The sequence below is a fragment of the Aethalodelphis obliquidens genome, unplaced genomic scaffold (assembly GCF_003676395.1).
Source record: "Aethalodelphis obliquidens isolate GAN/ISIS:26980383/991018 unplaced genomic scaffold, ASM367639v1 scaffold11, whole genome shotgun sequence".
Classification (NCBI taxonomy): Eukaryota; Metazoa; Chordata; class Mammalia; order Artiodactyla; family Delphinidae; genus Aethalodelphis; species Aethalodelphis obliquidens.
In genome coordinates this window covers 8,588,933-8,614,837 of record NW_020837955.1, presented here as the reverse complement: position 1 = coordinate 8,614,837, position 25,905 = coordinate 8,588,933, and the positions used below count along the sequence as shown (strand labels likewise).

Genomic DNA, 25,905 nt, shown 5'->3' with positions numbered 1-25,905 from the left:
TCATCAATTGTGGTTACTATATATTGATTTTCAAATTTTGTAAAAATATATCACCTTGTGAGTCAGTTAGAGAGCCCTGGAAGGGACTTATGCCAGTGAGGGTTTTGAAGCTTAAGTTTTGTGACTTTCACAGTCACTCCAGGTTGGCTTGGAGAGGAGCAATCAGATTTCGAGAGGAGCAGGGGAAAAGGTGGATCTGAGAGAACTGAATGATCTGAAAGAAAATATGTAAATTTAAAATACATGCAATCTATTATCATGGACAAATGTTACCATCCTGGAATAAATTTATTACTCTGTATTGGCTTCCACCACCTTCCTTTGCCCAAACACTCAGGAGTGAGTGTGTGTGTGTGTGTGTGTGTTTGTGGAGGTGGGGGGGCGCCTCAGGTGAACGTTGCATCCGTAAATTGAAAATAAAGAAACTGTTTTCTTTGTGCTTCTGAATATAATACAAATAAACGTAGGACATTGTTTTTAAAAAGACAAAAAAATACCTCTGTGTTATTCAATTTATATAAAATTATAGACAGTGAAAACTGATCTATGATGACTAAAATTAGATCAGTGTTTGGCTGCAGACAATTATAAAGGGATAAATTAGTAAGGAGCATGAGGAAACTTTTTGGGGCTGATGACAATGTTTGGTATCTTGATTAGGATATTAGTTTTCTGGATGTATACATGTAGTAAAACTCATAAAACTGTGCCTTTTAAATATGTGTAAATTAATACATATAGCTGATTCACTTCGTTGTACAGCAGAAACTAACACAACATTGTAAAGCAGTTATACTCCAATAAAAAAAGAGAAAAAATGTATAAATTAATGTATTTCAATTATATTTCAAGGTAGACAGAATAAGAGAGAGGCCTTTTATCAGAATGATCTTTGCACTCATTCCAAAGGTGTAATTCAAGCAGATGGGGTGGGTGTTATGAAGCTTGGACCTTGGTTTTATCTTTCTTTGGAATTCCTGGTCTTGATCTTGTTTTTCCTGAATCAGTACCTATTGATACCATCTGACTTAACTGGCCCTAGCAGAGGCATCACTCACTTGGTCTTGAAGATTATGACCTCTCCCACTCTCTGAAGTTTATCTTAGCGTAACTCCCAAACATCTATTATGGTGATCTTTCTAGACCTAGTTTACACATGACATATTTTCATATAAACTCCCAATATAAATAGACTACATTCTTCATGAAATCCATTGAACTTATTCATTCATTTTTAAAAGAATAAGCCTACGGAGAAAATATTTTACTGAGCCACAGATAGCAATATACCTATGAACTCTAAAGACATTATAGTTTGTATTGTGTGACTTGCAGATACATTATAATGGTAATTAATTTAAAGTTCTGTCAAGGAATAAATAACGTGAGAAAACTATTATTTTGGGAGAGAAGTTAACATATCATTTTTTCATTTATCCATATTCTTGTTTATAGAAGAGATGCTTAGCAGAAAGGTGAGGTATGACATATATGTCCTTACAAAATGCTAGACCTGTGTAATCTGCACTACCTGGTATAGAACTCAGTATTGTGGCCTGATAGTGCTCAGTAGATGAAGATTAAGTTGCTTCTCAGATTTAAAAGTAGTATCTGGAGATTGTAGTTAACTTATCTCTGACCTAATATATCTATGGCTGTCTGATCCCATACTCAAGTTTACTCGGTGTACACAAGGTACTTTGCAGAAATGAATATTTTAATATTTCTGCCTAGTTAGTACTTTCTGAGCAAATAAATCTTCAACTTGAATTAAAGGACAAGCCTTGGAAGTTAAAAAGTGTTAGACCTAGAATGATTTGCTCCCATTCAAAGAGTAATAAATCTTATTTCCCTGGAATCAGTTGCTTTCATTCTGTGGTAGGGACTTTCCCTTTTCTCTTCCCGAGAAAATTTGTTCACATCCAAATGTGGATGAAACTCTGGGTCGTGGAGCCAGCCATTTACATTCCAGTGGAGCAGTTTTCTTTCCCTCTCTCAGGAGGTGAGGTGGCAACTAAACAACTGTCCTATTCCTATTTAAACTGCTGGATTCATAAGTCTAGGGTTCTTCTCCTATGGCACAAGAGAAATCCTTTGTGCCATGGGCCTAATCATAATACAGCTTCAGAAGGGGAACAGATTGAGGCATGAGGAACTGATGTGTTTATTGCTACAATAGTCTTGCTGATCCAGAAATTTTACGTTTACTTGTAGGATAAAATACATGCATAAAGATATTAAAAACTTATCAGGATAGTTCCAATTAATATCTAGTCAGAAAACAAGTACACTAACAATCACTTCCATAGTTCAGTTCAATAGACGTACAATTTTCAGATTTCCAGAAAATGCCAACTAGGGAAAACATTGTAGTATGTGGGAACGACCTCACTGTATCTCAGTGAGATCACGTGCAATTTTTCTAAAGAAGCTATTGCCATACAAAATAAACAGATGGATTACCAGTAATATGAAGAGTCTTTGTACTGTGTAGATTTGGACAACAGTGTCTTTAGGAGCTAAAGGTTAGGATGCTCACAAATGCATGGAAATATCCGGGAGACTTTTACAACTGTTCAAACAACTACTGAATAGCTTAATAAGAGTTCCTGCCAGTGCTGCCATCCATGGGGATGCATAATGCGTGAAGTGAATTCCGGAGCTGGTGAAAGAGGGAACCAGAGGTAGGGAAGAGTAAAATAGAAGGTGACATAGAAAATACAAAAGGTTGAAAGGTGACATAGAAAATACAAAAGGTTGAAAGGTGACATAGAAAATACAAAAGGTTGAAAGAAAATTTTCCAAGCACCTGTGGGGCAGGGTCTAGAAAAGTAAAATGAAATGTTCTCAACTGCTTTAGTTAAATAAAAAGTAGTTAATGACAATGCGATACAAGATAATATTGTCAGCTTATATAACATTTTGGCATATCTGATATGTTTTGACATGAATTCTTTGTTGGCAGAGGTGAAGTTACACAATCCCTTTGGGAAAAATGATACCTAACTGAATGTAAGAATAAAGATATAGTATGTATGCAATTCGAGCGTTTACATTTCATGGGACACAGTTACAAGTTAGACAAGACCTAATATTTGTGGTCCATCTTGGCTAAGTTTTTATCTTCCATGGACAGATGGTGTTGGGTAGTGGAGGGCAGAGTGGAAAAGGAGGCAAGTGTCTCAGAAAGCAAGGAGACTTAAGGTGGACCCCTGATGGCAATCTTCTCCAGGCCCAATTTCTTCAAACTGAGAAAAGGAAACATGTATAAACCAATGAGGAGATTCTGGATTTTTATACATGGCCTTGAAATCCTAGCTAGCCATGGGACCCCGAATCGTTCTCATGGCTACATAAGGTAGAATGGCCAACCAGCACCAAGTGATTTAAACCATGAGCTTGGATCTTGATGTTTTTGGTTTTTAAAGCTAGACCCTTGATGTTTGGCCTGATAGCTACACACGCTTGTCCGATCCATTACATTAACTTCACAAAAGACACCACCACATTTGGGCTTCATGTAGCATTTTATGATTGAATTTTACTAGTTTTATAGCACAATTTCTATAGGAATAAGCTTTTCATTGTCCTAACATTTCATGATAAAGATATGATTGTGAGTGGTGTATTTAAGTGAATTATACTGATATGATATTTTAACTTGATATATTTAAGATACATACTTTAAAATATGTAGGGAATGATTTGAAATGAATAAAGTTATATACATTTGAAAGTTTTTGCCTACAGCAGTGCTGGGGAAATTAATTTTATGATGTGTAAAAGTCACTTTAATTCATTTCTTATTTCATTATACAAAAGTTTTTAAGTTTTTTTTTTTTTTTTTGGCTGCATCACAGATCTTAGTTCCCCAACCAGGGATCAAACCTGTGTCCCTTGCAGTGGAAGAGTGGAGACCTAACCACTGGAGCACCAGGGAATTCCACAAAGTTTTAAAGCTTTATTTACTCAGAGAAGAGAAGGAAGGGAGGAGAGCAAGGATAAGGAAATGAAGAAATTTTGAAATTTTCTTTCAAAAGAAAGTGGAAGAAGAAGTTTCCAATTAATATTTTTCCTTCCAGATCTTTTGAGACATAATTCATATACAGCACTGTGTAAGTTTAAGGTGCACAGCATAATGATTTGACTTACATGCATCATGAAGTGGTTACCACAATAAATTTAGTGAACACCTATCAACTCCTACAGATTCAAAACAAAAGAAATAGAAAAACAAATGTGCCTTGTGATGAGAACTCTTAGGATTTAACTTCTTAATACTTTCCTGTATAACACAGAGCAGTATTAGTTATATTGATAATGTTTGGCATTACATTCCTAGTATTTATTTAGCTTATAACTGGATGCTTTTCCCTTTTGACTATTTTACATTGTTGGCGCTTACTCAAGCAGTGCCCCAGAAGCAGCCCAGACTTCTGATGGCAGCAGGGTGCCAGATTTTCCATGACTGCCTTGCTGTAAAGCCCCAGCCCAAGCAACATGGGCACGCTCACTCCACTCCACAGCGCAGCACTAGATCTGGGGCAGTTCTGACTAGGGAAATGATGTGCTCGTGGGCTGCATCTGAGCAGAACCACAGACACCTACACAGGCAGATCATCAGACCTCTGTAAGCACACACACTCCACTTGCTTCAGCACTCTTCTCCTTTGGGGCAAAGGTCCCAGTACAGGGAGAAGAAAAAACACACACTTAAAGGGGACAAAACCAGCTCAAGCCCAACCCTCAGCAACTTGAGAGTAGACCCTGTCCCCGATAGGGCAGTGACAGCCACTGAGCAGAGAGGAAGTCCTGCTTCATTCTCTACACAGCCTTTAGCTTCTCTATCACCAGCCACACACGGTACCAGGGTGATAACTGCCAGCACTTCCTGAGGAAAGATATGACTGGTGTCCACATCAAATCTAGCTCTCCCACCAAAGGCATTGGGCACATGCAGTCTGCATATAGGTACTCCCACATAAGAACACTCCCTCAAGACCACAGTAGGTAACTGTTCCCACAAAATTCATAGAGACAGAGAAAGTAAGGTAAATGAAAAGGCAGAGGAAATATTCACAATTGAAAGGGCAAAGAAAACCCCTGAAAAAATAATGAAACACCAATAAACAATTTACAAGATAAAGAATTATCTTGTGGTAACAAAAATGCTAACCGAATTAGGGAAGAGAATTGATCTAAACACAGATCATTTTAACAAGGAACTAGACAGTATTAAAAAGACCCAATCAAAAATAGATGATTCAATATCTGAAATAAGAAACACTCTAGAAGCAATGAATAGCAGACTAAATGAAACAGAACACATAAGTGATCTGGAAGATAGAATAATGGAAATCACCCAATCAGAATGGCAGACAGAAAGACAAATGAAAAAAAAAATGAAAGCAACATATGATATCTCTGGGATAACATTAAATATGCCAACTTTCACACTTATAGGGGTTCCAGAAGAAGAGAAAGAAAAGAGTATCGAAAGTATATTTGAAGACATTATGGTTGAAAACTTTCCAATCTTAAAGAAGGAAACAGATATCTAGGTCCAGGAAGCACAGAGTCTTAACAGACACACACCAAGACATATCATAGTTAAAATGGCAAAAGTTAAAGACAGAATTCTAAAGGCACCAAGAGAAAAGCAAAGAGTCATATACAAGGGAACCCCTGTAAGGTTATCAGCTGATTTCTCTGTAGCCTCAACAAATTTAAGGGGATTGAAATTATATCCAGCATTTTTTCCTACCACAATGGTATAAAACTAGAAATCCATTACAAAAAGAAAAATGGGAAAAGAAGAAACACATGGAGACTAAATATGCTACCCAAAAAACCCACAATGGGACAATAAAGAAATCAAAGAGGGAATAAGAAAATACCCCAAGACAAATGAAAATGGAAACTCAACACTTCACAATTTATGGGCTGCAACAAGAAGTTCTAAGAGGGAATTTAATAGTGATGCAGGCCCTTCTTCATAAAACCAACAAAAAAATCTCAAATAAATAACATAACCTTACACTTAAAGGAACCAGAAAAAGAACAATTAAATTTTATGTAGACAGTTTCCATCTGTAGTATATCTATAATAAATATTGCTCTATTCCTATTTTCTATTTTATAAATCAATAAAAATGTTACACAAACAAGTTTTAACTTCAAACATTCTTGCTTCAGTTGTTGGCAAATTCTATATGAAGCTGCACTGGAAGGGAACTTCTAGATCTAGACAGAATTCTAGTTTGAGAAGAACACTAAAAACAAGTCCCCTTAATTCTCAGAAGCCCTATATTATGGTTAGTGCCTTCAGAATATCTTCACAATTCTACCAATTACTATATATTGAATATATAATGTAGGATAGATACTTTCACAATCAGTATTAAGTTGCATCACACAATGCAGCTTCTTTGAGGGTATTTGCATATTTCCTGTGAGGATCTATAAAAATTAAGACTCTATCATTTTGGAAAGGCTTTCAACACCTGAGTCAGTGGCAATGACAAACAACTTGAATTTTTCTGGCAGTATTTTCCAGTCCTTTCCAACTGATATTATAAACCATCTATTCTTTTTCTGCTTCTTTTGTGGGATTTTTTTTGCGGAATGTTCTAAACCTTGATAACTCTACTGTTTACAGTTCTCATGTTTTGCTCTCTTCCTTTTCCAGAGCTCTTCAATAGAACTTTCTGCAACAAGGAAATGTTATCTATCTGTGCTTTCCAATATGGTACCCAGTAGCCACATATGGCTATTGAGTACTTGAAATGCAGCTAGTGAGACTGAGAAACTGAACATTTAATTTAATTTAATTAATTTCGATTTAAATTTAAATAGCTACATGTGGCTGTTAGACATCTACCTTACTGGACAGCTCTCTGCAACAGATAAATGAAAGAGACAAAAGTATTTTGGTAAGTCAGATTAATCTTGGGCTTTGAACACATGAGTAATGACTCAATCCTACAGCATCATATGTTAATGACTCAGATTCTTTTAGATCAATTTATGACTGAAAATGAATGCAACCCTGGCAGTCAATAAAACATATCTTTTTGGCTTTTGACACTTTATATTAATTACCAACTGGCAAACTTCTCTCTGGAACTACTGGTCCTAAGGCAAGCATTATCCATAATAAAAAATGATTCTTAAAATTTTTTCCTCTTTTCCATACGAGAGAATACTAATATATTCAGTTTCTTCAAAACAGGTCCTGGTTCATATAGAAGGTGGGACAGGAGAAGTCCTGGTCCAGTCCAGTCCAGCCAAGAGGACTAACTGAAAAAGTTCTCATTTGGCTTCTTGGCCAGAAAGTATGACAAGCATCTTTACAGTCCTTTCTCCAGACACCGTATCACTCCTCCTATCCCCAACCAAAAAAGCATATCATACAACTCAGTTCATTCCTGCCCAAATATTTCAAGATTGTTTCATTGCTAGTAAGACGTATGTTTATGTTTCAAAGAGCTCTCTTCTTGTCAAAAATATCAAAATCACCATGGCATGGAAAGCATCCATGAGATGAATAAAATATTTTATTAGTACTCGCACTTTTTTTTTAACATCTTTATGGAGTATAATTGCTTTACAATAGTGTGTTAGTTTCTGCTTCACAACAAAGTGAATCAGCTATACATATACATATATCCCCATATCTCCTCCCTCTTGTGTGTCCCTCCCACCCTCCGTATCCCACCCCTCCAGGCGGTCACAAAGCACTGAGCTGATCTCCCTGTGCTATGTGGCTGCTTCCCACTAGCTATCTGTTTTACATTTTGTAGTGTATATAAGTCCATGGCACTCTCTCACTTCATCCCAGCTTACCCTTCCCCCTCCCTGTGTCCTCAAGTCCATTCTCTACATCCATGTCTTTATTCCTGTCCTGCCCCTAGGTTCTTCAGAACCTTTTTTGTTTGTTTGTTTTAGATTCCATATATATGTGTTAGCATACGGTATTTGTTTTTCTCTTTCTGACTTACTTCACTCTGTATGACAGACTCTAGGTGCTGGGGTTTTTTTTGGTTTTTGTTTTTCTCCAGTGGTGTGCTGGACTCTCCCTTCCAGATGGCTGGACTTTTACAAAGTCTTTCTCATCTGTGGGTATCTGCCCAAGACAGCATTCCCAGGTTTTCCCAACCTGGGCTTAGAGAGACTGTGGAAGGTTTGCTGGCTTCTGCTAGTTCTGCAGTCCATATGGAGGTATGTCTGTCTATTACCAGATGAACAGTGGGTGGGACTTCTCCTGGGTCCCTGGGTCCCTTGTGCTGGATTTCACAACTCCCAAAGGAGTATTTTGTTTGTGGGTGGGTGCCATTTGTTAGCTGTTAAAAAGGAGGACAAAAAGGAGGCATATCTTTCACCACCTTGATCCTGACATTACCTCAGTATTTTACGAAGTCAATTTTCCTCAAATTTTTCCATATGTTGAATATTGTCACAGTAAACATTTCAGCAGACTTTTTGGTAGAAGTTGACAAGCTAATACTAAAATTTATATGAAGGACGAAGAACCTAGACTATTCAAAAATTTTAAGAAAGAATAAGTTGGAGGACTTTTCCCTGACTTCAAGATTTAATCAAGTTACTATAAAGTTACTGTAATCAAGAAAGTGTGGTAGGGCTTCCCTGGTGGCGCAGTGGTTGAGAGTCTGCCTGCCAATGCAGGGGACACGGGTTCGTGCCCCGGTCCGGGAAAACCCCACATGCCGCGGAGCGGCTGGTCCCGTGAGCCATGGCCGCTGAGCCTGCGCGTCCGGAGCCTGTGCTCCGCAACGGGAGTGGCCACAACAATGAGAGGCCCGCGTACCGCAAAAAAAAAAAAAAAAACAAACCAGAAATGAAACTCTGCCATTTGAAGCAATCTGGATGAACCTAGAGCAGGGGCCCCCAACCCCCAGGCTGTGGACTGGTACTGGTCCAGGGCCTGTTAGGAACTGGGCCACACAGCAGGAGGTGAGTGGCGAGTGAGTGAAGCTACATCTGCCACTCCCTATTGCTCCCCATTGCTTACATTACCACCTGAACCATTCCCTCCCTCACCCACCGCCCCATCTGTGGGAAAATTGTCTTCCATGAAACCTAGAGCATATTAGGCTTAGTGAAATAAGTCAGACACAGAAAGACAAATACTCTCTGTTATCAGTTACATGTGGAATCTAAAAAATAAAACAAACTAATGAGTATAAAAAACAGAAACAGTATCACAAATATAGGGAAAAACTAGTGGTTACCAGTGGGGAGAGGAAAGGGGGAGTGGCAAGATAAGGGTAGTGGATTAAGGGATACAAATTACTGTGTACAAAATATAAAAGCAACAAGAATATACAGCACAGGGAAATATAGCCATTATTTTGAAATAACTTTAAATGGGATATAATCTATAAAAATATTGAATCATTATGTTGTACATCTGAAACTAATATTGTTAATCAATTATACTTCAATAAAAAATTATCTAAAGATTTTCTATAAGGTGTGAAACTTTCATCTTTCATATGCTCCAAAAATTTGTTTACTATTTGTATTTTGTCTTGTATATTTTGAACATAATTTGTAAATGATTATGTATTCGATGTTTTTCTCTTCAGTTCCATTTTTATGTTCAGTTTTATTTTTATGCTTAGGAATGTCTTGTTAGGTTACATATGTTCATCTGTATCTTCTAGTTCTATTATCTTTTATTAGATATATGTAATATTAATCTATCACCAACTTGTTGCCTGGTAATTGCTTCATGATGTGTACATAAAGTAAAACTTCTAATTTTTAATGTTTCCGTTGTAATTGGCTACCACTGTCAACTTTCTTATAATTCTGATAGCTATTCAAGTTTCTCTGGTTTCCAGGTAATAGTTTATCTGCAATTCAGGGTAACTTAGTTTTTTTAATTTTTTAATAGTTCAGTCTTATCCTTGCTTTTTATCGTTTCCTTGAGAACCTCCAGGGCAACGTTAGAAAAAACAAAGACTAGTGGTAATGGCATGGATCCTTGTCTTGCTCATCTTCATGTCCCTTTATAGCATTTGGAATGTGTTTTGACATAAAACTTAATATCTACTGAAGAGATGAGTGATGTAAAATTTTCTGGTGAACCAAGTATCTTTAATTTTCAACAATTTGGAATGTAGAATTTTTTGGCCTCCTTTCACAGATGGCGAAATTGAGGTTCAAAAATGTTATATCCCTTACACAAAGCCCGAGGGCTAGTTTAAGAAAATCTCTCCCAAACTCTTTTCCTATTATGTGAATAGTGGCCATTAAGGTCTATTGAAAAAAGCTGGCTCTGGCATCGCTGGTAAGTTCCGTTCGGACTTAGAATACTAAGCTAGCGAAGGTTCCAGCAAGGCATAGCTACCCTAGTAAGTTACCTTGGGCTGGGTCTCCGCAGTAGTCAACACCAGCCCTGTGGCGAGGCGGGGTCTCACACTCTAACCTACATGATTTACAGGTTTACAGGGGGCGAGGGGCAGGCTGGAATTCACAGCTTATCGGATGGGGCCAGCCTGTCTTGGAAGCCAGCTGCTGGCCCTCAAACCAAGGGGAAAGCCAAGGTTTGCTGGTCTTCAGCAATTATCATCCCCTCAGCCCCGGTCGCCTCCTCTCCGTCCCCTGCAGGCCAGCCGAGGAACTGCTCAAGGACCGGGTGGGGCCCGGAGCGCGGAGCCGACATCTCTAACCCGCTGAGCTTTGGCTGTTCCACCTACTGCAGGCTGGCCACCCCGCCGCGGAGACAGCGGGCCATGGCGCGGGTGCTGATCGTGGGCGCCGGGCTGACGGGAAGCCTGTGCGCAGCGCTGCTGAGGAAGGCGGCGACCCGTCCTTTGCACCTTGCTGTGTGGGACAAGGCCGAGGACTCAGGTGGGTCGTCTCCCGGCCGAAACGGGGGGGAAAAGAAGCCTGCGGGGACCATTGCTTCTGAGGTGGCGTGGGCCCTCTCGGGGTAAGTCTGTGAAAAAAATCCAGCAGCTCGGCGGGCGTCTGGTCACGTGATCGGAGACTTCCGGCGCCCGTAAGGCCTGAGAGGGCGCGCGGGTGGAAGCGGCGACCCCGGCTGGGCTGGGGGGTGGGGCGGGAGTGCCGAGAGCGCTTCAGAGGGCGGCCTGAGCGGCCTGGGAGGGATCCTGACTGGAGTTTGCAAATCCTGGGCCTGCCGCTGTCGCTAAGAAATGGATTTTTTTCTTGGCCGCTCTGTGCCTTGGAGGCTTATCTCTAGATTGTGAGACTCCTCAAGTGGTCATTGACCAAGACTTTACGAAGATTTAGTTGACAGCATCCTGTCCATCTCCTGAAATCTGACTGCAGGAGGGAAAGCATTCGTTGATTCGTTCATGCTGACGTTTCATTCATTATTTTGTTTTCTTTTGTCCGTTCGTTCATTCCTTTTACTCAGGTAAATAGATGCCTCAGTCACAGTGCTGAAGGGTGGCGCATTCATGTGTTCTTTTAAAAAAGTATCTCACACTCAGTGACCAAATTGTCTCTTAATTACTTCCTGACAATGTTAGATGACAAAAATCTTCAGTATAAAAAAACGTTTTCTAGATGTCTGTAATCTGGAGAAAACAGAATATTTAAAAATATATTAATTATTATGAAAGTAAAAAATTTTTTAAAAAAATTTAAAATGTGTCCTGAAACAGTTCTAAGTAATCTATTTGTGGTAACCTGGGGTGAATAGCGTCAACTGCAAAAGGTTCATTCTAATGCACTAAGACATTTTCCTGGGGACTAATTCCAGGGGGAAGAATGACCACAGCCAGCAGTCCTCATAATCCACAGAGCACAGTGGACTTGGGTGCCCAGTACATCACCTGCACTCCTCATTACGCCAAAAAACACCAGAGGTGAGTCAGTTGAAAGGGGTGGAATCAGTCTTACTGGTTGGAGGATGTAAAAAGATACAAATCATCCATTTTTAGCAGGGTTAAACTTTGACCCTTGTAATATAGTGAAATTATATTATCATCATTGATCATATTAGCAGTAAAAGGTTAACCTGAGTAAAGCGGGGAGATTGTAATACATACCTCATCCAATTGTTGTGACCATCAGATGAGATGTTGCATGGAACATAGTAAGGGCTCAATAAATAAGAGTTCATATGTTGGTGCTGAGGAAGAGGACAGATAGCTGTGATGAAGTCAATCTTAACCAGATTTAAACCTGGTGTATTGAATATCTTTCTTTTTATTTTCACTGTCTTTAATTTTGAAATATATGAGAAAACAGACCTTTGACTAAGATTAGCAAAAGACTATGGATTCTCAAAACATTTCCATTCTTCACCTGAATTATAGTTTTTATTAACATAAAACATATGTTGAGTTGTTCATAGAAGATTTCTAGTTATTATTTAGGATTGTAATCTCTAAGAATTCTTGGAAGAGAATATAGTATTTAGAGCTAAGTATAGCTTATAGTTATGTTATACATATTGATTTATTTCAGTTTTTATGATGAACTGTTAGCTCCTGGTGTTTTGAAGCCTCTGACCTCTCCTATTGAAGGAATGGTGATAAAAGAAGGAGATTGTAACTTTGTGGCACCTGACGGAGTTTCTTCAATTATTAACCATTACTTGAAAGAATCAGGTGAGAAGAGAATTTTTTCTGCCTTCTTTTAAAGTTAGCATTTTAAAATAAAAGTTATACACATAAGTAAATATTAATGCTATAAAGAAAGTTATAAAATAAAGTAAATGTTCTCCTACTCACCACTCAATAGCTAGTTGTCTTCGCCTAAAGTAATCATTGTTTCCAATAATATGCTTCCAGAAAAATGTTTATGCATCTATCTATTGTTCTCCGTGGCTGTCTCTATTTACCTATTCATATATTTGTATATATTCTTTTTTAAAACAGAAACGAGATTATTTTACATAAGCCATTCTATACTTTTCTCATCTATGTTTATAATAAATCAATCTCTATCTCTATCTATGTCTATATATATCCTATTGGTTCTATTTCTCTGGAGATTCCTGACTGATGCATAATCATAGAGTGAATCATATCGTGGGTCTATTTTCATATCAGCAAATTCAGTGTGCTTCATTCTTTTCAATGCCTGTTCAGTATTACATGGTATGTGTGTATTGTTATTTAGTTAACTGTTAACTTTCTGGTAAGCATGTGGATTGTTTGGGGGGGATGAGGGGTTGTTTTGGTTTATGCTAATACAAATATTACTGCAATGTTTAACCCTGACATACTTTTGAAAGCATATCTGTAGGATCAGTTCCTAGCAGTACAGTAGGTGTGTCAATGGTATGTGCATTTTTTATTTAACTAGGTTGTGCCATCTCTTCCTCTTAAAGAATATCTCATCAATAGTGAAGGAGAACGTCTCTTTCCACACATCCTGATATTATGGAAATTTAAAAGTTTTGCCCATGTGATGGGTTAAAATGGTATCTCCTTGTGTTTTGATTTGCATTTACTTAATTATGAGTGAGTTTATGCATCTTTGTTTTGCTAACCACATCTGTGCTTTTTTTTCTTGTGAATGTCTTATTCATAACCTTTGCCCATTTTCTATGAGGATTTTCATTTGTTCTTTATGTTTATTTTATAATATGTTTATTTTATAAGTGTTTTAAAATTGACTTTTTTGAAAAAGATGATAAATCATCTTGGATGATAAATGATTTATTTTTTAAAACAGAAATAAGCTTCTTGATGAATCATAAATAATTGCCCAACTGAAGAGCACTGAGGAAAGGTATAAGGCTGAGTATTTGTTTTGTTTCATAAGCTATTTCTAGAATAATTACTGGTTTTTTTTGGTCTCCTTCATCAAATATTACTAATTGGGAACCCTGAGAATCCTTGATACTGGGCATGGGAGGGGCCAGTGAGATTGAATATACAACATGAGGACATAGTAAATACCATTCTGGGTGAAGCCATTTCTCCATCTAGGATTTAGTCTATGAAGGTGTATTCATCAGGATTTTCCAGAAAAACAGAATCAAAAGGATATATATATACGATATATATATGATAAAGATTTATCGTATAGAATTAGCTTATGTGATTTTGGAGGCTGGCAAGTCTGAAGATCTGCTGGAGACGCAGGAGAGTTGATGGTTTAGTTTCAGTCCAAAAGCCTGAGACCCCAGAGAGCTAAAGGTACCGTTCCAGTCCAAAGGCTGGTGAGCCTGAGACCCAGGAAGAGCTGATGTTTCAGTTCAAGTCTGAAGGCAGGAGAATAAAACAATGTCCCAGTTCGAAGGCTATTGTCTTCGAACTGAACAGAACAGAACAGAACATAGGTCTGTTCTCATTTGTTGTCTCATGTGTTCACATTAAGCTTATTACGGAGAAAACTGCGTTTATTGACATCAGTTTTACCTACTGCCTGTCTTACTCCTGGGAGGGTCAGCCTTTCTGTTTTATTCAGGCCTTTGATTGATTGGATGATACCCACCTATGTTAGGGAGGGCAACCTGATTTATTCAGTCTACCAATTTAAATATTAATCTCTTCTAAAAACACCCTCACAGACATACCCAGAATAATGTTTGCCAAATATATGGGAACCCCCATGACTCAGTCAAGTTGACACATAAAATTAACCATCACAGATGGTGACACCATTTGGACATTTTGTAGAATGTCACCATCAGCTTCATATATTGCCACCATACAACTTTAAAAAAAAATCTCATTTCCATCATGATTTTTACTTAACCCAAATTAGATGTGCATACTTACTAAAATTTCCAAGTACTTACTAATTGTATTATATATCTAGCCATCCATGCATGCATACATCCATTCATTCAATAAACATTTACTGAGTGCTTACTATATACTGTTTTAGGCACTAATGATACATGAACCAAAGTCCTGCCTCATATAGCTGAGGGACACTCCTTGAATACATTGTACCTACACCCTTTTGTGTTACGTGTTTGGGGGAATATATGCTTTATTTTCCAATTTTGCTTTGGAAACTCTTGGCAGAAGAGGTCATATTTAATTATTTGTAGCTCAAACAGAATCTAATAGTACCTTGTACCTAGTAGGTAGGTATAGTGATATAGATTTAGATTTCTAAGATATATAAATATACATATATTCATTCTAATTTAGCCAATTCTTAGTAAAAACCTATTTATTCTTTCAATTTGTACAGTCTGTTCAGAGTGTGAGTACTTTAGATTTTCTTATCACTATGTAAAATATTTATTTCAAAAGTAACTTTTAAAAAAGAATTACATACTACTGGTAGAAAATTTGGAAAATACAGAAAAATAGCAGGGGAAAGTGTCACTATGATATCAACACTAAGTCCATTTTGTGACATACTTTCTGCTTTTTTTTAAAATGAGTTTTTATATAATTGAGTTCAAGGTCTACATATTTTGAGTGTATATAAACTTTTTCTTAGTTTATTTAAATATTATCTTTGTACTGCTTCAAGAGGTCTTTCCACCCTCTACCCAGATCCATTATTATAGGCTTTGTAGACCCTATCTATACCATTTAAAATTTTATAATTATATCCATTTAAGCATTCTTTAAACTTCTTTAAAGCTTTCTGTGCTATAAATGGTTTCTATCTTATTTTAGTTGTTTCCACAATATAAGTCGAGAGAGTCCCTGTAATCAAAATGACCTGGATTCAAATTCACATTCTACCACCATTTCCTAGCTATGTAATATTAGGAAAGTTTTAAAGTCTATACCTTGGTTCTTTCATTGGAAAAATGAGAGCAATAACAGTACCTAGTACTAAGTTTTGGGAGGAATAAAGGATATAATGCACTCATTGTCAATTTAAGCAAATAATAGGCCATGTACATAGAAATCTCTTGATAAATGTTAGTTTAAAAAATATTCTACTTGAATGAAGCTGACCTTTGCACGTGCTCAGCGCATAAGAACCCAAATTGCCAAGTCATTCCAAAAAATACTCTACATTTTGAGATCAGTTGAGTTCACAACCCCACAGTCTGATGGTCCAACCAGTTTTATTTAGTTTGGGACTAGACTTCCAGGGAAATTATCTGTATTGGGTATGTCTAATCAGGTATGCTTTAGAATAGGTTCAACTCTCTAAAGCCAATATTTAAGTAGACCAGTTTCCCAGAATAAGTAGTAAAGGGCAGGAGGAAATAGGCACATGCCTCTTCACCTTATGGTCTGTTCTCATTTATTGTCTCATGTGTTCACATTAAGCTTATTACAGAGAAAACTGCGTTTATTGACATCAGTTTTACCTACTGCCTGTCTTCCCAATTAATACAATCTTCTTGAGTAAGTAAAATGTGCTTTTTCTGTTGTTTTACTTTTTTGGTTGTCATTGTTGGGGGTGGGAGAAATTCAAAAGAACAAAAGCTACTCTATCATTTGTTAAGTGCCATTTATCTGATACTATGTTAGGCTCTTAACATACATCATTTCTAATTCTCATAACAGTGTCTGTCAGAGAGAAGGTAGAAGATAGCCCAGGAGCCTTGGTTAAGCACTCTGCAGTTTAAGCAGTGCATTTAGTTAGACATTGCTTACATCTCTTCAGGTCCATCTCAGCAGTTCTGAACTGAAACCTTTTGTAGGAAATTATTGGAGGAAAATGAATTTAGATTCTCTCTCTAAAATGGAAGAAGGCAGGAGATACACATTGAATAAATAAATAACAGAAACATATTTGCCTTTGTAAAATGGCTAAAACTTCTTTGTGTTCTGATATCTTTGTAGTTATCTGCAGACTTTTTTATTTTTATGAAATATGTCCTGGGGAAATAGCGGTAAATAAAACACATGGACCTTGCCTTTGTTAATATAGTGTAGTGGGGGGAAAAGACAAAAACTAATTTCACACACATAAAAAGGGTACATAATAAATGCTAAGAAGAAAGAGTGAGAGCCTTGTGAGAGAGCTATAATAATAGGACCTAAACTAATGTGAGTTTGAGAGGAGTGAGGTATGGGAAATGTGTCAGGGAAAGCATCTCTGAGGAGCTAATGTTTCCATGGGTACCTGAAAGGTGAGCAAGAGTGGGCATATCAAGTTGCAACTGTTCTAAAGTAGGAGGAAGATGGTGCGGTTATGGAATGAAAAGGTCATCATGACTGGAGCGTAGTGAATGAGGGAGAAAACAGTAAGAGGTGAAGTTTAAGAGTGAAGCAGGAGCCGGATCATAAGGGGCTTTGTAAGCAATGTTAAGATTTTATACTTTATCCTAAATGCAGTGGGAAACCACTGAAGGATTTTATGCAAGAGAGGGACATGGTCAAATTTACTAAGCTCAGATTGAGAGATATTATCTAGTTCTCTAAGTGTTTAAAAATGATTTTCCATAGCCTATAGATTTGGTCATGTGGTCCTTTCAAAAGTTATTAGTTAACTTTCACAAGGAAATGCCACTTTCCCTGAAACTGACTCCTAGCAATTGGACAGGAAAACTTCCTGGTTAGTCAGAGCAGCTATACCATTGCCCCTAACTCTTGGAAAATGCTATTTTTTGAGTGACTTTGCCAGTGGTGGTGTTGGATTTGGGTCTATCTATCTACCCCAGTGGTCTCACACTTTAAAGTACATGGTAACAAACCTGGAGGCTTGTTAAATGCAGGCTACTGGGCCTGATCCCCAGATTCTGATTCGGTAGGTCTGGGTTGGGACCTGAGAATTTGCATTTCTGACAAGTTCCAAGGTGCTGCTGGTGCTGACTGATATACATCTTGCAGAACACTTTGGGACCCCTGGGATATATGTCCAAGACGTTTGACTGGATATGGAGAATTTCTAGTTAGTGGACTTCAATTCTGTTAAACACACACACCTACTCACCACCAAAAACAAACCCAATGTAATGCTGTTTTCAAAGGGAATATTATGTGAAAACACAACTGAATGAAACATATAATCAGTTGACTTAGTTGAGGTCCCAGTCAGGGCCAGGACTAGAGTGAGGTAAGTGAGCGGTGAGACATCCTAAATCAATAGAACAGAGGGAAGTGGAGCCATTCTGGTTGGAGTAAAGGGGATGGTGGGTGTGAGTTGAAAGCTCCAGTTATTTGTGCCTTCCCAGAGGAGGGGCCTTAGAGAAACCCTCAGGCAAGTTGAAGCACTATTTAGAAGCCCTTGCTCTAATCTTTGAGCAGAATGATGCTAATTGCCTCAAAGAGATTGACCCCTGGGCCTCGTTCCTTCTACCATATTTGCATTTGATTTTAAAAAGTTGTAATTACTATGTTGTAGAGTTATTCAAGGGAATGTGAAAGATGTAAAGGTATATGAGATCTGGAGACTTGACATGGAGGAGCCCGAGAGAGTATTTTGGGATAGATAAGACACACCTAAAGCATAGAGATACTTTGGATCAATGTCAGAAAGAGTGGTAAAGGCAGTGATTGTCCAGACGAGAAGGATCACATTGAGCTGGAGTAGCCGCGGATGGGAAGCTTCATGGCAAAGGTTGGATTTAAGCTGGATGTTTAGTGGCTAGGAGCACGAGGTGTCCCATGCAGTGATGGACAGGATCTTTCATTGTGCTTTTTCCCCCTTATTCCATTTTTATTTACTTCTTTTCTATTCACGAGGCCAAATAAAAGTAGATTTGCTTTAACATAAAATTTTTCTCACAACTGGAATGTGAGGTAAGTACTAGTATACCAAGGAGACTTAATGATCCAATTATATTTTCCTATCTTTCAGTTTATGGTTCATAATTCATTCTCTTAAACAAATATTGATTAAATACCTAGTACATGCCAAGTACAATACTTTATATGCTATATGCTATATATAGAAAAGGCAGGCATAATTTGTGGCTTGTGGAGCTTACAAATTAAAAGGGAAGAAAATATTAATCATATAACTACTCAAATAATTATTAAAATATCTTTGTGATAAATCCAAATAAGGGAAATGCTATGAGAGGATATTCCAGATTGTATTTCTCTTCATTTTGATTCTTTGTCATAAAGGTAGTTGATCCATCGATGAGACTTGGATTTCTCTTCAGAGTTTTTTTTTCAGGTTTAATAGGGAATATTGATACTTTTAATAGGGAATATTGATACTTTTAATAGGTAATATTGCTCTTTCTTGGTATTACTAGAGAGGATTCTTTACAGCTTTACTAAGATGTATACTTGCTCTACAAAGATAATGAACTTTAGAGTCAGGTGGATGTGGATTTAAATCATGGCGTGACATTTCTAAATCTGTTTCCTTATCTGGGAAATGAATTGGTATAATGTATATCAAGTGTTTGGCATAGTCTTGACATACAGTAGATGATTAATGAAAGATATCTATGGTTTCTATTATTATTAATTGTAGTAGTATTATTATTTTTTCCCCAGAGCAGGCATTGTTAGGGAGGTCCAAGGGTGCCAGAAGGGAGGGATTCCCATTAAACGAGACAGAAAGTAAAGAAAGTGAAGCCCAGGGGCTGTACAAGAAGAACTTTTCCATTTTACTCATCTGAGTGGATCCAGTTTGTGACTCTTCTCTTCCCTCTCATTCGTATGGAAAATCCTGATTATGTGAATATGATTTTGCTTTTGGAACAGGTGCTGATGTCTACTTCAGACAATGTGTGACCCAGATCAACCTGAGAAATGACAAGTGGGAAGTCCTCAGGGAAACAGGCTCCCCTGAGCAGTTTGATATTGCTGTCCTCACGATGCCAGCTCCCCAGATTCTGCAGCTTCAAGGTGACATCGTCAACTGTGAGTCTCAGCCTGCACTGTTTACCTTAGGGAATGGGCTTCCTTTGAGAGAGCGTGAATTCAGTTTAACTGACTTAGCAAAGGGTATATTAGGGATTCTACTGATTTGCATGTTTTAAAAACTGACACTATGGTCTGGTTCATTATATTAGTCTAGGTCAAATTGAAATCCAGAGTTTTAAAAACCCAGTTAAAAATGGAATATTTCTCTTTTTTTCCTTGCCTTTAAGAAGTAAGTATTTTTGATGGAGTTGTAGTAGTTTGGCCCAAAAGAAGAACAGTCTCTTTGTGGCCATTCTGGAAAAAAGAAGGTTTTTATGATATAAGCATTGATTATGTGACAAGCCTGGTAAACCTCACCTTGGATCGTTCTTGAGTGTGAGTCTCCTGTTCTTCCCTGATTGTGATTTGTTGACTCACCTTTCACCTGGCTTCTCCCACCTCCTTTTTAAAAAAACAGCTTTGAGACTAATTCACATACCATATAACTCATCCATTTGAAGTGTATATTTCCATGGTATTTAGTATATCCAACGACATACTGCAACCATTCCCACACTCAATTTTGGAATATTTTCATCACCTCAGAAAGACACCCCATATCCTAAAGCTCTCACCTCCGTCCCTCCATCCCCCATCTCTGCCTCCAACTCTAAGCAAACAGTAATCTATTTTGTCTCTATAGATTTCCCTGTTACCTGGATTCTTAAGAAAAGCTTTTCTATAGCTCTGCTTTGTATCTACCTATGCCAGGTTTAACTGATTATTCTCCTCCCTTTAATCATGTCTGACTGACCCTGACACATCAAAGTCATTGATTTCTGGAGGATACCTCATCTTGCTTTGAAGTCCATGAGTTATAACAAAGCAGAGTCTGGTGATGGTGGCAAGGCTTTGGGGATGTGACATGCCTGTAGCTTTTGACTTGGTGGCATGACTGAAGGTGATATTGGATTTGATTGAGAAATAGCCTTATGCCACTGTTAGAAAGAAAACTGGTAATGAATATCATTTATAGATCCTAGATTTAGAACTGTAATAGAGATTGTTCTCTGAGGAAGAATGTAGCTGCATATTACATCTTGAAAGCAGTTTGACTATCAGTTCTACCATGCAGTAGCAATATATAGCTTCTTTTGTTGTACAGTCTGAGACATATACAAAGGATTGGAATGTTTATTAGATAGCTATAGGCAAAGTAAAAAACGAATTTCAAAGATCTCTTTCATGAGTCTACCTCTAGTGTGTTGCCAAAGTCACTTTAAAGTAGGATAATTTATTGCCTCGGATTCTGTAATAATTGGATTGATTTTGAGAGTGTTAAATAACATACTGTAACTTAACTAAAACAGTTATTGGTTAGTATATTCAGTGGTACTGTAAATTACATATTCCAATTTTTAAAAGCTACATAGTTTTGTATGTGGAGACCCTTCAATGTTGCATTTTGAAGGTATTTCTCAATATTTGTATTGAATGACATATAAAATATAATACCATGGCATAGACTGAGTCCTAAGATGTTTAAGGGCCTGCTAATTAATAATTTTATTTAGATCATCTTTATCCTTATTTTTTGAGTAGCTGAACTGTGTTGGTTTGAGAGAGGTAACTTAAATTCTTCTACTATTATTGTATTTCTGTCTTTCCTGGGGTTTTGGGAAACAAATTTTGCTTTATGATTTTTTTATACCACATTATTTGATTCATAATATTTCTTCATTAAAATTTACCCTTTAACTTAAGTTCTTTCTTTAGTGTCATTTTCATTTTATTTTGCTTTCGTATCATTCTTGACTGATAAATGAGATGCTCATTGTTTTATTTTCATTTGTCCGGTGCATCCTTTTTACTTTTAGCCTTTCAGAGATATTTTATTTTAGAAGTACCTCTTTTGTATTTGGTTATCTTTGAGTTGAGTAATTTCATAAAGATATATCTTATTGTTAATAGTTTTGTGTCAGTTTTTCATGAATCGTGTTGTGCATTTTGTATTTGAAGATTCAGCTTTTCCCTTATTTTCAGCTGTTTCCTTCTAATACTTACATGACCATCTATCTATATCTGTTCCATTTATTATGATCTCAGAGTATCTTAAAAACTTCAAAGTATTTCCCTTCCATATCTGCTGTTTGTCTCAACTCACTGTCAGTTTTGGTCTTTGCATTATTTTTATTTTCTATTTCTAGCCTTCCTCTATGTCACTCATGTAGTTTTCAAATGTGTTCCTTTTGCTTCCTTCCTTGAGATATTGTTTCAAAGAGGTCATATATTCCTTCACTGTTTTCAAGTCATTGGCTAAGTGTTTGTTGAACTAATCTGCTTCCTGGAAAAATTTTTCTGCTATGTATTTTTCATCAGCTCATTTGTTAGGTTCTGTACGTTCTGTTGTCTTCCTCATTTTCTCTGCATAGGTCCCTGTCTAATCATTACTCATCTTTAAATGGGGCCGTTTCTGTCAATTTGTGAAGGAAAGTGTTGTCGCAGAGGCCAGACATTTTGGTTAAAGTATATTGAATACAATTTGTAAATATTTAGCTGTGAAATATTAAATGCTAGTGATCATTAATATATTTACTAACATGGGAAGATTTAAAAATATTTTTAATTCAAAAAAGATAAAAGAATGCATTGCTATTTCTTTTCTATCTACCCAAAATAGTTTAATAACATTGTTATTGCTTGAAGATGATTTTCATCTTCTTTGATACAATTTTTTGAACTGTCGTAACTTTAAAGATAAGGATAGTTTACTCTTACTATAAAAAATGATAATGGTGACACCATTTGAAAAAGTGTATCGTGCTGAAGAGGAAATAGATCTTTTTTCCTTTTCTTTTTTAGTGGTGGGATATGTAGGCTCTTTATGATGAAAAAGTTTAAGAATGATTGACTTGGTACTTTTGACTAAGAGTAAGGATCTTTGGGGGGTTTTACTGGCTCAGGGCAGAATTGGACCTCATGCAAGCAATTCTTTGTTTGCTTCGTTGTTATGAAATAACCCATTTTAGCAGTAAAGGTTTAAATCAGAATGTCCTAACATGACCCTTGAATACCTGTGGGTCTAAAACAAAGGGATTAAAAACATATGATTTCTATTTATCTTATAAATCTCAATAAGGACCTCAGTATGAGGAATTAGTGTCATCTCTCTGTTTCTCAAGAACCTTAAATACACTCTTGCTTGCTTATTAGACACCTTCAGTTTCTGTGAAAGACCTCCATTTACAAAGCTATCTATTGCCATCTAGTGGACGCAGTATATATTGCAGTTCCCCTCCAAATTTTTTTAACTAGAGAGAACTATGAAGATGACCGAAATATAGGCTGTAAAACTATCTGTAATATAATTCACAAAACTCCGTTCACACAAGGAAATAAATTTAGGTCCATGATAATTAACTTACCCAAAAGTTCATAGCTAATTAGTGACAGAACTAGGGCTGTGCTACAGGTCTCACATTCATACAAACTATAAGCAGCCCTGTGTCTTTGGTTTTCTTTGTGCTCGTCTTTTCATTCTCTCTGTCTCTCTTTTTAAATCATGTCTACCCCTTAGAATCAATATAGTACCATCTCTTACATGAAAGACTTCCCTTTTGATTACAGTGTGGTCTGGATTTTCCCTTATCCATCCTCCCTTTCCCTATTTTCCTTTTTACAAAAGAAACAGAACTAGGTTTTTTTTGGCAATTACTTATTACACTTACTACATTCTCCCAGTTAGGAGAACAGGGAAGCTTTATGAACTATATAGTGAACCTCTTATGATTCATGATTTGCCATCTGGTTCTATAACAGTGCTACTCTCTATATATTAATATTATAAAAACTAGCTCACTTAATCCTCACAACAATCCTAATTACTGTTATTTCCATTCTTGGTGGTGATGCTGAGATATGAGCCTTAGTAGTGTGACTCCAGAGCCCATACATGTAACCACCGTTATACACGGTGTCAGACTACCCTACGTTATACACGTAACCACCGTTATACACGGTGTCAGACTACCCTAATACTGATTGTTTCATGTATTTGTGAGTTCCCACAGTGTCCCGCTCATTTTTGATCACCATGTTTTCCAAACTTGCCTAATGAAGATTGAGAGTTGAAAACACTTAAGGGGCACCTTTGAGAAGGTTTTGATTGTTAGGGTTTGGGTCAGGCCCAGGAATCCATACCTTTAACAAGCACCTTATGGGAATTTTTTCCTCCCAGTTAAGCCTGTTTGGGACATTCTGCCTTATCATTATACTCATCAGATTTTATTATGATTCTTATATTCCGGTAAGTTTCTTTCCCACTAAACCATAAAATCCAGGCGGAAAGAGCTCCTATAGACCACCGCATCCCCACCCAGCATCAAGTACCAAGGTGCATGCAGACCCACACACCACTATTATTGTTCAGTCAACATCTGCCAAATGACTGAGCATCTGTCTTGTTTCCCAACTTGATTACAAGCTCCTAGAATTCAGCTAATCTTAGAGTCTACTGGTCCTGGCTTGGTCCCTGAGTCACGGTACTAGGATGAAAGCGTGAACCTTGGATGGATCATAGAATTTTAGGACTAGGAGGAAGCTTGAGGCTCATTGCTTCTTCCACCCCGATGAGGAATTTAAGACAGCATCTGCCCTGTACAAGTTCATACAATTTATTAGGGGCTGGACAGGAGAAAGTGTGGTCAAGAAAAAAGCAGGCGCCTTTCAAATATCATTATTGTCTTGATTTCATGTTTCCTACACACTTCAATAGAGCTCTTCATCAACTGTAATGGAACATCTGGGCCTGAAATCCACAAACCTGACTTTCCTGCCATAGTTCTTTCATACTCCTGCTAGGAAAGTGGCAGAGGCAGTGGAAAGGATGTGGGGTAAACAATGTATGGAAAATTTCTTTCCTCTACATCAGACTGCCTCTGACATGGGGCTCCTCAGGTTTTCTCCCACAGGCTTATATTAAAGGAATGCATTTTTTTTTTGCGGTACACGGGCCTCTCACTGTTGCGGCCTCTCCCGTTGCGGAGCACAGGCTCCGGACGCGCAGGCTCAGCGGCCATGGCTCACGGGCCCAGCCGCTCCGCGGCATGTGGGATCTTCCCGGACCGGGGCACGAACCCACGTCCCCTGCATCGGCAGGCGGACTCTCAACCACTGCGCCACCAGGGGAGCCCAGGAATGCATATTTTTAAAGGTCTCCTAATGAATAATCTTCCTTTATAGTTTGGTATGCTATCTCACATCCTTAAAACCAGAAGGCTAATTTTTTTTTTTTTATGAAACGAAAGGAAAGAAGGAAGGAATGAAGGAAAGGGAGGGGAAAGGAAGGAAGGAAAAGAGAAAGAAAGAGAGACAGAGACAGAGGCAGAGAGACACAGAGAGAGAAGGAGACAGACTGGGTCTGGAGCTGGACTCTCCGTGTGAGAGCCACTCCTCCTATCCCCGTGTAGACTCACGTGCATTCCTGCTCTGACCAGATGAATCCATAGAGGTGAGAACCATATTCATCTGAGCAGAAGCATGTCAGTAACCCTCCGGGGAGAAAATGTGCTAGTCCTGCCCTACCCTCACCCCGTAAAACACTGCTAATTTTGGACCAAAGCCCTCAAGCCCCCTAACATTACTTCAGAAAGCAGACAAAAGTGTGGTCCATGCTGAGCACGTGGCCACAGATCAGGAGAGTTGCCAAAAAGAGAGTTGAGAGAGGCAAGGAGAGTCATCTAGCTGGCCTCCTTTCTAGAGGAATCCTGGTCTCCTCTGGGTTCCTTGAATGAACCACACATTCTTCATCTGTGCGTTTACTCACAAAGCTCCCATTGCCTAGAACAATTTGACACATCCTTTGTGTTCTCTGTCCTTCAGGATTCAGCTCTGGGCCTCTGAGTTCTTCAGAGCTTCCTGAGGGCTCTGTGCTTCAGGGAAAGCGTTCAGAACCTTCTCTAGCACTTGGGTTTTATACTACTTATTTAGCGTTGGCTACTCTGTGGAGGGAGTGAAGAACGTAGACTGACAAAGCCAGGATTCGTAACCCAGCTCTGCCACTTACTGTCTGGGTGATTTGGGGCAAGTTGCTTAACCTCTCTGAGCTTCGATTTCCATGTTACTAAAATGAGGGTAAATAACATTATCTAACCACATAGGATTACAGTGAAGATTACATGAGGTAATCTGAGTAGAGGATTTAGAAGTATTAAAGTTA

At 37.9% G+C, this 25,905-nt stretch overlaps 1 protein-coding gene across 1 annotated transcript in view; it reads left to right on the top strand.

Moving 5' to 3' along the window:
- Positions 1 to 10,687: 10,687 nt before the first annotated feature.
- The window catches only part of RNLS (renalase, FAD dependent amine oxidase), a 266,973-nt gene continuing 251,755 nt past the window's right edge, over positions 10,688 to 25,905 (top strand). Inside the window, exons 1-4 of the mRNA XM_027111938.1 lie at positions 10,688 to 10,878; positions 11,759 to 11,864; positions 12,469 to 12,611; positions 19,548 to 19,706. Coding sequence (XP_026967739.1) covers positions 10,761 to 10,878; positions 11,759 to 11,864; positions 12,469 to 12,611; positions 19,548 to 19,706 — 526 coding nt within the window. The 5' untranslated portion in view covers positions 10,688 to 10,760. The remainder of the gene's footprint in view (positions 10,879 to 11,758; positions 11,865 to 12,468; positions 12,612 to 19,547; positions 19,707 to 25,905) is intronic.